General features: G+C 37.0%; 1 protein-coding gene across 1 annotated transcript; it reads left to right on the forward strand.

Moving 5' to 3' along the window:
• Nucleotides 1-1,649: 1,649 nt before the first annotated feature.
• KRT26 (keratin 26) lies at nucleotides 1,650-7,720 on the forward strand (the record flags this gene model as incomplete). The annotated part of the gene is made up of 8 exons (XM_079132827.1): nucleotides 1,650-2,093; nucleotides 2,521-2,603; nucleotides 3,450-3,606; nucleotides 3,736-3,897; nucleotides 3,983-4,108; nucleotides 4,909-5,126; nucleotides 6,582-6,649; nucleotides 7,569-7,720. 8 exons carry the CDS (start codon nucleotides 1,650-1,652, stop codon nucleotides 7,718-7,720), a joined length of 1,410 nt encoding a protein of 469 aa, XP_078988953.1.
• Between the last annotated feature and the right edge of the window lie 7,759 nt (nucleotides 7,721-15,479).

Consider the following 15,479-nt stretch of genomic DNA (forward strand, 5'->3'; position numbering starts at 1 on the left):
ATTTATAAATTATCCTGAGATAAATAGATTACCTTAATAATACTTTGCAATCTCATAATACCTCTTATTTGAGAAGCTCAAGCCTCATAAACTACTACTCTGACAACAGACTCTGTTTGTCTTGTTTTATTCATGGGAAACCTGGGCAAAAGTTTTAAAATTTGACCAGGCCACATCAAAATCAGTAATAAGTCTCTGAACTTAAGCCGTATCTCTTATCATGCACTGTTCCAAACATGAGCCAGTAGTCTTAGTCTTGTATTAATTATTTTAGATATTTGTGGTAAAAACTAATTCACACCTCCCTGTCCACTGAATATTCCATCTCTTTCAGCAACAGTAGCATTGGATGTTTTTCAAAGTATTCAATATTCACAACACTGAAAACCCTCATTCAGAAAAGAAATTACTCCTTCAAAACTAAGCCTGTAATCAGTCGAGCAATCAATTTGTACCATTGTCAGTGATAGAGACCTGACCCTGTCTGACATGTCCATTTGATTATAATAATATAAATAATTAACATTTGCAAAGTGTCTGTGGCCTTCAGACTGTTTTATGGACATTCATTATTGGAGCTGCTCATTATTGGAGTCTTCATTTGGGACTGTTCAATGCTATTATTTTCATGTGCCTCCCAGGAAAATGAAGCCCAAGAAGAGTGGCTAACTTCCCAAGGGCATCAAAGCAAGAGAAGAAAGAGCCTGCTTCTCTGTGGAACTCTTCTTGGATCTGGATAGAATCATGCTGTAATTGTGAGGTTCCTAAGTAGTGATGGAAACATGCCTCTCCTTCATGTACGTCCCTCCCTATGGATCAATAGAAAGTTCATGTCTCCAAATAACGCATAATGCTTTGAATACATAAGTTTGAACTGAAAGGCAATAAGCAATATTTTTAAGGCAGGGAAGTGAACAATTTGGATACTCAGAAGCTAATTGATGATCGGCTCCTGGACCAAACCAAAAAAAAAAAAAAAAAAAAAAAATGGTGATTCAAATAATCCTCTACCAGTACCATATACTCATGAATTTCAGTGAGCTTGATAAGTAAGTTACTATAGGATTTCTATTATTCCATCTTTTCAATATTTTTTTTAAAAAATCAATTCAAAAAACTCCCACTATCAAAAGATCACTATATTCCCAGAGTCTCTGATTCCGAAATCACTCAATAAAGAGAGAATAACAGATACTTTAGGTGCATTTGCAGGACAAGAGCAGTAGCCATTTCTCATTTGAATTATCAATTTTTGTTATGTTGGAGAGAGAAATCTATTTCAGAGGTTCAAAAGATGTATTTTATATCTTCTTATAGAAGAAATGATGATTTCTTGTCTGTGATCTATGAAGCTATGATTTACTATTACTAATACTTGGAGGCTATGATTTAGTGTTACTCCACCTAGCACCTTTTTCACATATAAAAAATATGCTTGAGGCACCTTGCCACCTACTAGACACTCTTAAAAATAGCCCAATTAGGAAAAACAACAATTAGGATGCAAGTAATATTTTATTACAGATCAGTAAAGGTGAGATTGAAATGACCACTGAATCCTATAAAAGGCCGATGGGGCTACCCTCTGTGGAAGGCAGACTCAAGCTTTGCTCCTCTCTGGGAAAGGGTCTCTGCGCTAGGCTGTCGCCATGTCTTTTCGATTTTCTAGCGGATCCAGGCGGACCTGCTCACGATCTGGTTCGGTCGGGCTTTCTGGTGGAGAGACAAGCTTTGTGGCTGGGAATGTGTGTGTTGGGTCCTTGGGAGCAGGAAGCAGCTTTTCTTGTACTCTTGGGGGTGTTTCTTCTGGAGGAAGCTTCTGCAATGGTGGTGGAGGGTCTGGAAGCAGCATCAACACTGGTTGTCTTGGAAATGAATGCAGCCTTCTCTCTGGGAATGAGAAAGTGACCATGCAGAACCTCAATGACCGCCTGGCCTCTTACCTGGACCACGTGCACGCTCTGGAGCAGGCAAATGCAGACCTAGAGCAGAAGATCGAGAGCTGGTATGAGAAGTATGGGCCTGGCTGTGGTCGGGGACTCGATCATGACTACAGCAGATATTTCTCAGTCATTGAGGACCTAAAAAGACAGGTAAGAAATATGAATTTGCATAAGTTCAGTACAGACTTCCAGTGGGCATAACTTAAAAGAAAATAGAAAACATGCTTTACATTTTCATGGGATGTAGGATTTGTTCATTCTGCATTCCCAGTGCGAAGGGCAGTGTCCAACAATAAAAATTTATAGAATTAAAATAATGAAAGAGAAATAGTTTTGAAATAGAGAAATCACTGTCATTTTTATATGTAACTCATGCCTTTTTATCAAGAGTAATAAAAATGGTTCATGTGATTCTTAAGCTCTGGATATGATCTACAGAAAATTCAGATTTCTATAATATAGAAAAAAGTGATGTTAAAATAGATGCTTGACAGGTTATGAAGATATTGAATCTCACTGAAATCTGGAAGGTCCTTTGACTTTTGGTTCTTAAACTTGTGTACATTCTACCATTTAGATTATTTCTGTGACCACTTGTAATGCCAGCATCGTTCTACAAAATGACAATGCCAGACTGACTGCTGATGACTTCAGGTTGAAGTAGGTGATAATTATTAATTATTTTTATAAAGGTAAAAGAACCAAAGTTGCGACTAGGTATGGTGGTCCACATCTATAATCCCAGCGGCTCAGGGAGGCTGAGGCAGGAGGATCACAGGAACTCAAAGCCAGCCTCAGCAACTCAGCAAGGCCCCAAGCAACTCAGTAAGACCCTGTCTCAAAATAAAAAATAAAAAGGGGTTGGAGATGGGGCTCAGTGGCTAGGTGCCTCTGGGTTCAATCCCCAGTACAAAAAAAAAACTGAAGTTGCATTAAGAACACATGTGTGTACGTGTGTGTGATCGAGGAATTGAACTTAGAACCTCACACATGCTAGGCAAGCTCTCTACCACTGAGCCACATCTCCAACCCTCTTACTGATTTTTAAATGTCTTATTTCTGTGTTTTGCAGTATTGGGGGTTGAACCAATGAGTTCTCATACACTAGGCAGATGTTCTGCCACTGAACTATATCCCCAACCCCTCTTTTGTTTTTAAAACCCAAATGTTTTAATATTAAAACATTTATAGCCATACTAGATCAATAAAGAAATTAAATTAAATATGCCCTGATAAAAAGGACTATCATAACTTTTTAAATCTGGCAATATTTTAGTCAACTAGCACATGAGATGACGAACAACAATTAACTCTGAAGGAATAACACCTCCAAAATGATTCTTGTAAATCAGTAGGTATCTCAAACTATTTCAACAGTTTGCTCTTGCAAAAAGCTTCAGAAGTGTATACAGAACCTCACATCTTTCAGCATATGAAGTGTCTTTACAAGTTGTGTTTTGCACCTGCCTATGATTACAACTCTCAAACACCTTCATAAACCTTAAGGTATGAAAACGAGCTTGCCCTGCACCAGAGTGTTGAGGCGGACACCAACGGTCTCCGCAGAGTGTTGGAGGAGCTGGCCCTCTGCACGACGGACCTGGAGATTCAGTGTGAGACCCTGAGTGAGGAACTGACATACCTCCAAAAAACTCATGAGGAGGTAAGGAAGCCTGCAGAGCAGCTATGGACGATGTCTTGATTTCTTTCTTGGATCCACTATTCATTTCAAAGCGGGAGGTGGACACCCACCAATATCCTCCCTCAGATATTAATATTGACCCCTTTACAGGAAATGGAAATCCTGCAATGTGCATCAGGAGGCAACGTGAATGTGGAGGTGAAGGCAGCCCCAGGAGTGGACCTAACTGTTATGCTGAACAACATGAGGGCTGAGTATGAGGAACTGGCCGAACAAAACCGTAAAGACGTTGAGGCCTGGTTTAATGAGAAGGTACAGCTATGGCAAGTTACCCGTCAAGGGCTTATTCAGTGAACAATCAAGCTAGTCACTATCCCTTCTGACAATTCCTCTTCAGAGTGCATCATTGCAACAACAGATTTCAGATGATGCAGGAGCAGCCACAGCAGCCAGAAATGAGCTGACGGAACTGAAACGCAATCTACAAACCCTGGAAATAGAACTTCAGTCCCTTACAGCAATGGTATGTAGGAATTGCCATTGAATTGATGTGTGTGTGTCTGTGTGTTAGTCCATTTTTCCATTGCTATCACAAAATACCTGAGGCTGGGTACTTTATAAAGAAAAGAGGCTCATTTAGCTCATGGTTTTGGAGACTGAAAGTCTAAACAGCACCAGCTGTGTCACATCATAGTCGATGTCATCACGAAATGAGTGCCCGTGAGAAGGAGGGTTCATAAACCAAGAAAGGAAGCTGGAGCACAGGGAGGGCCCAAGATCAGCCTTTTATCACAGTCCTCCAAAGAGAACTAACTAGGGTTCTGTTCAAACTATATCAATTTATTCTGAGGGCAGCACCTTCAATGACCTAATTACTACTAGGCTCCACCTCTTAAAGGTCCCTCTTAACATCACTGCACTGGGACTAAGCTTCAACACGAAAATGCTTGGGGGGACACAATCAAACCACATTCAAGCCATAGCAGTGTGTGTGCATAGGTATAAATAAACACATATATAAAAATATGCATTTCTACCACAAGTACCGGGTATATGACTAAGTACACATAACTAAAAGTACAAATATAATAAATATCAAGAACTCTATCCACAAACATTACTTCTGACCCACCAATCCCAAACCTGAAAAATGTGAGGTTTTTCCCCCACAAGGGAAAAGAAATCTCTTTTAATCTTGCCAATATTAATTTTCAACTGAAAATACTTAGATCTTGTGCCAAGATTTCTTTCCACCTTGAGAATGCTTAGATGAGCCTGCCATTTGCTTTTACCCAGTCAAGTCTGACTTCGTTCCTCTTGCAGAAACATTCCTACGAATGCTCCCTGGCTGAGACCGAAGGAAACTACTGCATTCGACTCCAGCAGATCCAGGATCATATCGGAGCAATGGAGGAGCAGCTACAGCAGATTCGAACAGAAATGGAAGGCCAGAAGCTGGAGTATGAACGGCTTCTTGATCTCAAAATATTTCTGGAAAAAGAAATTGAAACGTATTGCAACTTACTAGATGGAGAAGAGAGGTAAATATTAATTGTGAAAAAAAATAATCTCACAGGAACCATATTTTTCTGGAGAGACTGATATTGCAATATTGCCTCCTGGAATTTTCCGTGCTGAAGATTGCACTCATTCATACTCGTGTATCCTCAGTTCTGTACTCTGTCGCACCCAAGGGAAATGAAAACAGAGACATAAAATCAAACAACTAAGTATGTAAAGTTTTTGTACGTATGATAAGATAAAGAACAATTAAATATGAAATATTTAACAATTCCAATATTGCAACCCAAAAGGGAAATTGCTTCCTGAGATTTAGTGTTTGAGCTTAATTCTTATAATCAATAGCTTTCTATTTTATTGTTACATCACTCATTACCCCACATGCACCTTCTATAAAAGTGGAGCAATGATGATTAGGAAGATGAACAAAGAGCAAAACAGCTTTAGGTGAGACTCACATACTGGGTAAATTTGAGCATGTGGTTTAACCTCTTTGAATCACAATTTCCTCATTGATAAAACTGTGATAACACCAAAACCATACTGTTTATTTTTTTATATTTATTTTAGTATTTTTTTATTTTTTGTTATTGGTACTTGAGACTGAACCCAGGGACATTGTCCCGCTGAACTAGAGCCACAGTTCTTTTTACTTTTTATTTTGAGACAAGGTCTCACTAAATTGCTTAGAGAATCACTAAATTGCTGAGGCCAGCCTCAAACTTGCCATCCTCCTGCCTTAGCCTCCTGAGTTGCTTGGATGACAGGCTTGCACCACCATGCCCAGCTAAAAACCATACTCCTACCTGTCCTTAGCCATAGCACCCCACCATGCTCTGTAAAGTGCCTCTGATAATGACTTACACACACAAAAAGTACTTGGTAATCAGTGGCCATTACTAAATGCTTACCCATGGGCACGCCCACAATTAGGTAATATCATTCGTACCCTTGAAGGCCAGGGTGAGCCCTCTTCAGTCTATTCTCACAAGAATTCAACAATGATGGCTCTCTTCTCAGAACAAAGTACTTTGACACCATTCATTTTTCACTTACAACACCTTTCATGAAAAGCTACAATTTTTTACATTCATATGCTTTATTTCCCTCAGTGCAAACTGCTGTGTTTCTTAGCCCCACAGCACAGAGACCTCTCCTTATACACAGTAGGTGCTCCAAACATGCATGTTAGCCAGTTGAATGAAAAGTCATGGTGAGAAAGAACTCAAGAGTCCCCATATTGCTAGATGAAGAAGATACCGTCTGGTCATGAGGAAATTTCTGCCTGTAAACATCCATGTATTCCTTTTTTCACTAAAGTGATGCAGAACTTTCTAATATCCTTAAACATCAAAGAAATCTACATCTTATTGAAACTAGAACTCCAGAACTTTTGTTCCCAATTGACTATTATTTCTGAGTTCCCTCTTGCAAGAAAAAAAAAAAAATGCACTAACTCACTCTTATCTTCACAGAAGAAGCACACCCACGTGTTACAAACCCAAAGGATGCAGGCCTATAAATCCTGGGAATCAAACGAAAGGTAGCAAAGGCTTTTTACTTGATGAAATTCTTTTATACCTCTTCAGTTTTATTACCTAAATCACTTATTTGTGAACCAAATAAAATTTATTTTTCGATTTAGATCTAGTTAAAGAAGAGATGAGAGATCATTATGCTAATTCTTTTTTTTTTTTTTTTTTTTTTTTTTTTTTTTTTTTTTTGTGGTGCTGGGGATCAAACCCAGGGCCTTGTGCTTGCAAAGCAAGCACTCTACCCACTGAGCTATATTCCCAGTCCCTAAAGAACTTGTTTTTTTGTTTGTTTGTTTGTTTGTTCTGTGGTGCTGGGGATTGAACCCAGGGCCTTGTGCTTACAAAGCAAGCACTCTACCAACTGAGCTATCTTCCCTGCCCACTAATTCTTAATATTTGTATTTTAGATCCTCATAGAACAGATATGGTCAAATTATGAAATTACCACAATGGGGAATCAATCCCTCCATATCTTCCTTACCTCAAACATATTATTTTTCAATGTTTCAATGCTTTAATAAAGAATGACTTTATTTTAAACCACAAAAATAGGACGTCAGTATATCAAAGAAGGCATTGCTTTCTCTGTGCATATACCTGCCTGATACTAAGTGGTTTTTATCCATATTTCCTTTATGCTTTCAGATACCCATTGCTCTAAAAATCAGTGGTAAATATAAAAGATGGTTTCAGCTCTTGTGAAACATTGACTTTAAACGTAGTATCTCAATTTTCTGCAAATTTGCAAAAACCACTTTTTTTTTTCTTTAGTGCTGGGGTTGAACCCAGGGCCTCACACATGCTAGGCAAGCACTCTACCACTGAGCTATACCTCATCTCTGCAAAACCCCAATTTTAGAAAGAATACCTATAATGATTGCTTTTCAATCTGTTGAGAATGACCACTGAACTTTTATTTTATTTTAGATTCAACAGAAGAAATGTTTGTCAAAACAGTGGTTGAAGAACTAGATCAATTTGGCAATGTCCTTTCGCTGAGAGTCCACTCGGTAGAAGAAAAATCTTCTAAGATAAGCAACATTACAATGGAGCAAAGGGTACCTTCTAAAGCATCATAATAAGAAGAAAGTCATTTAAGAAAAATCCTGCCTTGGCAAAATTCCACTGGTCAAATGGGAATTTTCACTTCTTAAAAATAAAAGGACTGGAATGGATTCCTTCTCCTGCTTTTCTCATGTTTTTTCTGTGTAACCCTTTTTAAGAGAAGAAAAAAATCTTGTTCTGTCCGTAGATTTCTTTTGAGTTGAGGAAACATTTCATCAAAAGTTTTTCTTGTTGCAAGACTGTTTTTTTGTTTTTTGCTTTTTGTTTTTTGTACCAGGGTTTGAACCCAGGGATGCTTAACCACTGAGCCATGTCCCCAGCCCTTTTTATATTTTATTTAGAGACAGGGTCTCACTGAGTTGCTTAGGGCCTCACCAAGTTTCTGAGGCTGGCTTTGAACTTGTCATCCGCCTGCCTCAGCTTCCTGAGCTGCTGGGATTACAGGTGTGCACCACTGTGCCCAGTACAGGTTTTTTTTTTTTTTTCAATAAATCTGCTTCTTTTTAATTTTCACATGTGACAATACTAAAGACAAGCTAATGAAATAATGTTCTTCAGAGTCAGATTTGCCTCAAAAAATAGCAGGATAAATGGCAAAGATCGCAGCCCTAATCTCTGGTCCCAGCTTAGAAATGCTTTTGATTGCAGAACTATAATGACAATATTTTATATTTATTAAGTGTGCTCGAACTTATTATGCATTCATTAACCAATTTATTCTTCACAAGAGCTCCTGAGTTAGGTGTTCTGTCTTTATATATGAGGAAAGTGATATTCAACCAGTTTAAGGAATTTCCCTAGGGCTACACAGCTGATAGGTGGTGGAACTCAGATTCAAATCCTGATCTCCTTCTCCTCCGGGGTGACCAGAGTACCACTGCACACAACAAAATTAGCATAAGAATTTCCCTGAAGCCATTCTGTTTTCACACTGAGATTCCATTGCCACCAAGGAGGGACCACAGATTCTTGTGTGAATGATCATCAATGACACACCCAGAAATGTGGCTTCTAGTATAGCGAGTCTACCGTCTGCCTATGTTCTTTGCCCCTCTGTCATTCACCCACCTCCAGCTCCTCTCCCTGCCCTTCCCTCCTCAGCCCTCCCCTTAGGTCCTGGTCACGGGAAGCCCCCATCCCTTAGGCTACAGTTTCCCTCATTATGCTTTATTACTCTCTCACTCTGGATATCAGGGTCACACAGAAGCTTTATGTCCTAGAAATTGGAGGGTTAAAGCCACGCACTCCCTCTCTCAAAACCCTCTGTTAACTTACCACCTTGCAAACACAGTGTTGGACCCTCTTTCTCTAGTGACTACCAGTACTAGCACTAGTTACGCTCACTGGTTCCCAGTAGAGTTCCTTTTCTTTTCAAGAACCATTCGACTAACTTCCATTTTTCTGTGTTCACTTTTTTCTACTTATACAGATAAACAGACATGCCTATCTACGTAAGGTGGATTTATCTTACCGTTCATGTAAGCACAAACTGTTACTCCAAAATGCAAGCTTTTAATAAGCAACCATAATACTCGAAATGGAAAAAACTTAGCTACTCTCCTGTTTCCAAATGGTCAGTCTTTGCAAAAAATAAAAAATATACAGACATGTGCATACACAAACACACACTCACATATTTTAAAAGTGAAAGACTATCACCAGTACTTGACAAATCTCAAAACTTTTATTGGACCTCTTCAATTGTGACCACCAACTGTGAAACTCAAGACAATGTAAAATGATGTTCCTTTGTAGATCAATCACAATAAAGATACAATGTAACAAAGAGATCTTCAGAATCAGTCACTGGGGAAACAATTATTCGCTTCAAGCCTATGATAGTGAGAATACATACCAACTTCTCAACAGCCACAGTGGAAGCCAAAACACAGTAGAATGATATCTTCAACATTCTGAGAGGAATTCCAAATTGTCAATAAATCTGTAAAAGGTATTGACCACATTGATAGCTAGAAACAGAGAAATTTAAACCACATTCAATACCATCACTTAATCAACAAACTGGAAATACTTTTAAAATATTTGCCACAAATTATGCATTCTACTATGGAATTGTTCCTAATATGGGACTACTATGAACCAAGTTCCATAAATAAGCCTTACATGTTACCTACTACATACATGAAATGAATAAACAGGAAGAACAAAAAATAAAAGAGAATAGAAAAGACTGAAGAAGGCATAAGGACCTATGTAACACTATCAAGCATACAAATATACGAAACATGGGAATTTCAAAGAATGTAGAGAAAGAAAAAGGTAGAAAACTTATTTAAAGAAATAGGGTATGAAAACTTTCAAAATCTTGGGTGGGACATGTAGACATTCAGATTTATGAAATTCAAAGGACTCTAGGCAATATCAAATTGAAGAAAATTACTCTAAGGCACACCGTAGCCAAATTGTCAAAAGTCAAAAGAGAAGAAAACAGCAAGATATTAGAGATGTATTACATAAAAGGGTAGTCTAATAAGGCTATCAGCAGACTTCACAACAGAAACCTTGCAAGACAAGAGGAAATTGAATGATAATGATGTATTCAAAATGCTAAAGAAAAAAATCTGTCAGACACAAACAGTATTCCCAGCAAAGCTGTAATTCGGAAATGAAGGCAAGATAAAGATATTTTCAGACAAACAAAAGCTAAGGGGGATCATCATCACTAGGTCTGCCATATGAGAAATGGTAAAGAAGTTCTTCAAGTTGAAACAACAGAACTCATTAACAACATGAAAACATATGAAAATTTAAAAACTCACTAATAAAGATACAAATTCAAAATATTGTACTAGAGGTATATAAATCACTTACATCTAGTACAAAAAAAAAAGACAAACCTATTAAAAATAACTATAGCTACAATAATTTGTTAATGGATATACAACATAAAAATGTAATTTTGACATCAAAAACATAAACAGGGGTTAGTTAGGGTGTAGAACTTTTGTATGTAATCAAGGTTGAACTGTTATCAGTATAAAAAATCTGTTATAATAATATGTTCTATGTAAGCCTCATGGAAACCATAAAGCTAAAATGCAGTAGATACACAAAAGATAGAAAAGAATCAAAACATACCACTAAATAAAACTGTCAAATCACAAATTAGGACAACAAGAGAGAAAAAAAACAAAGTATCTACTAAAAAAAAATTTTTTTAAATGGCAGTAGTAAGTCCTTACCTATCAATAATTACCTGTAAGTGGATTAAATTCTCTAATCAAAAGATACAGTAACTGAGTGGATTTAAAAAACAAGTCGTAAAGCATATGCTTTCTACCAGACGCTCACTTCATCTTTAATGATACATATAGACTAAAGTGAATGGATGGGAAAAGATATTCCATATTCTGTACAAGTAGAACCAAAAAAGAGTAAGGGGTGTTATGTCAGACAAAATGGACTTTAAATAAAAAACAATGAAAAGAAACATAAAAGATCATCATCTCATTATAAAGACATCAATTTATTAAGAAGATATAACAGTTGTGAATATAAATGCACCCAATATTGGAGCACCTAAGTATATAAAACAAATATTAAAAGTTCCGAAGAGAGAAATAGATAGCAATACAACAACAGTAGCTGTTATGGTTTTGGAAACAAGATTTCCCCCCAAAACTCCTGTGGTAATGCAGGAATGTTTGGGTATAAAACCATTAGGTTGTGAGATCTATAACCTCATCAGTTCCTCCTCGTTTGAATGGATGGTAACTGTAGGCAGGGGGTGTGGCTAGAGGAGCTGGGTCACAGGGATCAAGTACAGGAAGGGTCTATCTTCCTCTCTGGCCCCTTCCCCTCTCTCTGTTTCCTAACCACCATGAGCTTTCCTCCACCACACCCTCTCACCACGATGTTCTGTCTCACCTTGGCCCCAGAGCAATGGACTCAGCTGACCATGGTAAAACCTCTGAAACCATGAGCCAAAACAAACTTTTCCTCCTCTACATTGTTCTTGTCAGGTATTTTGGTGACAGTGATGAAAAGTTGACTCACACGGAAGGAGACTTCAATATTCCACTTTTGACAATGGATATATCATCCAGACCAGAAAATCAGTAAGGAAACATTGGGATTAAACGATGCTTTAGACCAAATGGATCTAATGGACATGTGTAGAACATTACAACAAAAGCAGAATACCCATGCTTCTCAAGCACACAAAGAACATTCTCCAGGATAGACAGAGTGTTAGACCACAAAACAAGTCGTAATAAGTTTAAAAGGGTTGAAATAATACCAATCAGACCTTTTCTGATCAAATGATATGAAACCAGAAATCAATAACAGGAAGAACTTTGGTAAATTCACAAATACATGAAAATTAAAGAACAGGCACTTGAACAACCAATGGATCCAAGAAACAAATTGTGAAAATCTTAAAAATAAATGAAAATGGAAGCACAGCATAACAAAACATAGGATGCAGCATAAGCCATTCTAATAGGGAAGTTTATAGAAATAAAAGCCAATATTAAAGAAGAAAGTTCTCAGTCTACCATTACATCTCAAGGAGCTAGAAAAAGAAGAATAAATTAAGCCCAAAATTAATAGAAGAACAGGGCAGAAATAAATGAAATAGAGACAAAAAAAATTGAAAAGATCAATGAAACAAGAAGTAGGCTTTTTTGAAAAGGTAAACATAATTGACAAACCTTGGTTAGGCTAACAAAAAAAAAAAAAAAGAGCAAGAGAAGACTCAGAAAATCAGAAATGAAAGAGGAGATATAAATGATACTGCAGAAATACATAGAATCACAAAGATTTCTATGGACAAATAAACAAATATATAAAACTCCTGGAAACATATAACACACCATCACTGAATTATGAAGAAATAAGAAACCTGAATAAACCAAAAAGTAAGGAGATTGTATCAGTAATAAATAATCTCCCATCAAAGGAAAGCCTAGGACCAGAGGGCTTCACGGCTAAATTCAACTAAACATTTCATGAAGAACTAATACAAAGTCTTCTCAAAGTCTTTCTAAAAAATTGAAGAGAAGGTAATACTTTCAAACTCATTGTATCACGCCAGCATTACCCTGATACCACAGCTAGTCAAAGACACTACATAAAAAGAAAATCATAGGCCAATATCCACGATGAACATAGATGAAAAATTTTCCTCCCAAAATACTACTGAAATCAACAGCACATTAAAAGAAACATTTACCATGGTCAAGTGGGATTTATCCCTGGGAAGCAAGGTTCAATATATGCAAATTGATAAATGTGGTATCCCACATTAACAGAATGGACAAGATAAAACATGCCATCATTTCAATAGATGCAGAAAAAGCAGTGAAAACGTTCAACATTCTTTTGTGATTAAAAAAGTCTCAACACTTTAGGCATAGAATGAGTGTATCCCAACATAATAAAGGCCACATGTGATAGGCCATAGCTAACATCACACTCAAGGAAAGCTTTTCCTCTAAGATCTGGAACAAGATAAATATCCCCACTCTCACTACTTCTATTCAACATAGTACTAGAAGTCCTAACCAGAGCAATTAGGCAAGAAAAAAGAGATAAAAACCATCCTAATTAGAAACGAAGAAATCAAGTTATCCTTTGCAAAAGACAATGTTATATATAGAAAACTCTGGACACTTTATTTAAAAAATGAATTCATTTTCAAGATATGAAAATCAGTAGCACATTTACTCACCAGTTACAAACTGCCTGAAAAAATCAAGAAAACAACCCCTTTTACAACAGCATGAAAAAATATTTAAGAATAAATTTAATCAACGAGTTAAAAGACCTTTACAACCACACCAGCAATGTATGATTGTACCTTTTTCCCCACATCCTCGCCAACACCTATTGTTGCATGTATTCTTGCAACAATTATTCTTGCAACAATCGCCATTCTAATTAGGATGAGACGGAATCTTAGGGTAGTTTTGATTTGCATTTCTCTTATTACTAGATGTGTTGAACATTTTTTCATATATCTGTTGATTGCTTGTAGATCTTCTGTGAAGTGTCTGTTCATTTCCTTAGCCCATTTGTTGATTGGGTTATTTGTATTCTTGGTGTTGAGTTGTTTGAGTTCTTTATATATTCTGGAAATTAGTGCTCTATCTGAAGTATGAGTGGCAAAGATTTTCTCCCACTCTGTAGGTTCTCTCTTCACATTGCTGATAGTTTCTTTTGCTGAGAGAAAGCTTTTCAGTTAGTGCAGCCACTCTGGAAAGCAGTGTGGAGATTCCTTAGAAAACTTGGAATGGAACCACCATTTGACCCACCTATCCCACTCCTTGGCCTATACCCAAAGGACTTAAAATCAGCATACTACAGAGAAGCAGCCACATTAATGTTCATAGCTGTTCAATTCACAATAGCCAGATTGTGGAACCAACCTAGATGTTCTTCAATTGATGAATGGATAAAGAAACTGTGATATATATATATATATATATATATATATATATACACACACACACACACACACACACACACAAGGGAATATTACGCAGCCATAAAGAATAATAAAATTATGGCATTTGCAGGCAAATGGATGAAATTGGAGAATATGCTAAGTGAGATAAGCCAATTTCAAGAAAATAAAGGATGAATGATCTCGCTGATAAGCGGATGATGACAGTGGGGGTGGGCAAGAATGGAGGAAGGAGGGACTATATAGAGGGAAAAGAGGGGTGGGAGGGGTGGGGGGAAGAAAAAATAACAGAATGAATCAAACACTGTTACCCTAGGTAAATGTATGATTACACAAATGATACACCTCTACTTCATGTACAAACAGAAAAAAACATGTATCCCATTTGTTTACAATAAAAATAAATTTTAAAAAAAGACCTTTACACTGAAAACTCTAAAACATTATGAAAAAAATTGAAGAAAATAAAACTAAATGGAATGATATTACATGTTCATGGTTAGAAAACTTTATATTGCTAATGTTTTCATACTAGCCAAAGTGATCTACAGATTCATTGCAAACTCTATAAAAATTCCAGGGCAATTTTTCACAAAGATAGGAAAAACAACCCTATGATTCCTTTGGAAACACCAAAGATCCTGAATAGTGAGCTGAAAGAATGAAATTAGAGGTATCACTTTACCTGATCTCAAAATCTACTACAAAGCTGTAATAAGCAAAATATCATGGTACTGATACAAAAATATACCTATAGGCCTGGGGAACAGGCCCACAAATAAATCCTTGCATTTACATTCCATATATTTTCACAAAAAGATGCCAAATCAGGAGTTGTGGTGCTCACCTGTAATCCCAGCAGCTTGGGAGGCTGAGGCAGGAGGATAGTAAGTTCAATACCAGCCTCTGCAACTTAGTGAGGCCCCAAAGAACTTAGTGAGACCCTGTCTCAAAATTTAAAAAATTAAAACAGGCTAGAAATACAGCTCAGTGGTAAAGCACCTCTGAGTTCAATTCCCAGGACCAGGAAAAAAAAAATGTAAAGAACACAATAGAGAGAAAGGATAGTCTCTTCAATAAATAATGTTAGGAAAACTGGATAGTTACAAGCAGATAAATGAAATTGGACCCTTATCTCACCCCTTATACAAAAATCAATTTGGCATGGATTAAACACTTAAACCTAAGATCTGAGACTTTAAAAATCTCATTGATATGGGTCTGGACAAAGTTTTTTATATGACTCCAAAAACACAGGCAACGAAAGCAAAAAACAGACAACTGGGATTGCATAAAACTAAAAAATTTCTTCACCGCAAAGGAAACAATTAACAGAGTGAAGA

The sequence above is a fragment of the Sciurus vulgaris genome (genome assembly GCF_902686455.1).
Source record: "Sciurus vulgaris genome assembly, chromosome: 3".
In the NCBI taxonomy this organism is placed as follows: domain Eukaryota; kingdom Metazoa; phylum Chordata; class Mammalia; order Rodentia; family Sciuridae; genus Sciurus; species Sciurus vulgaris.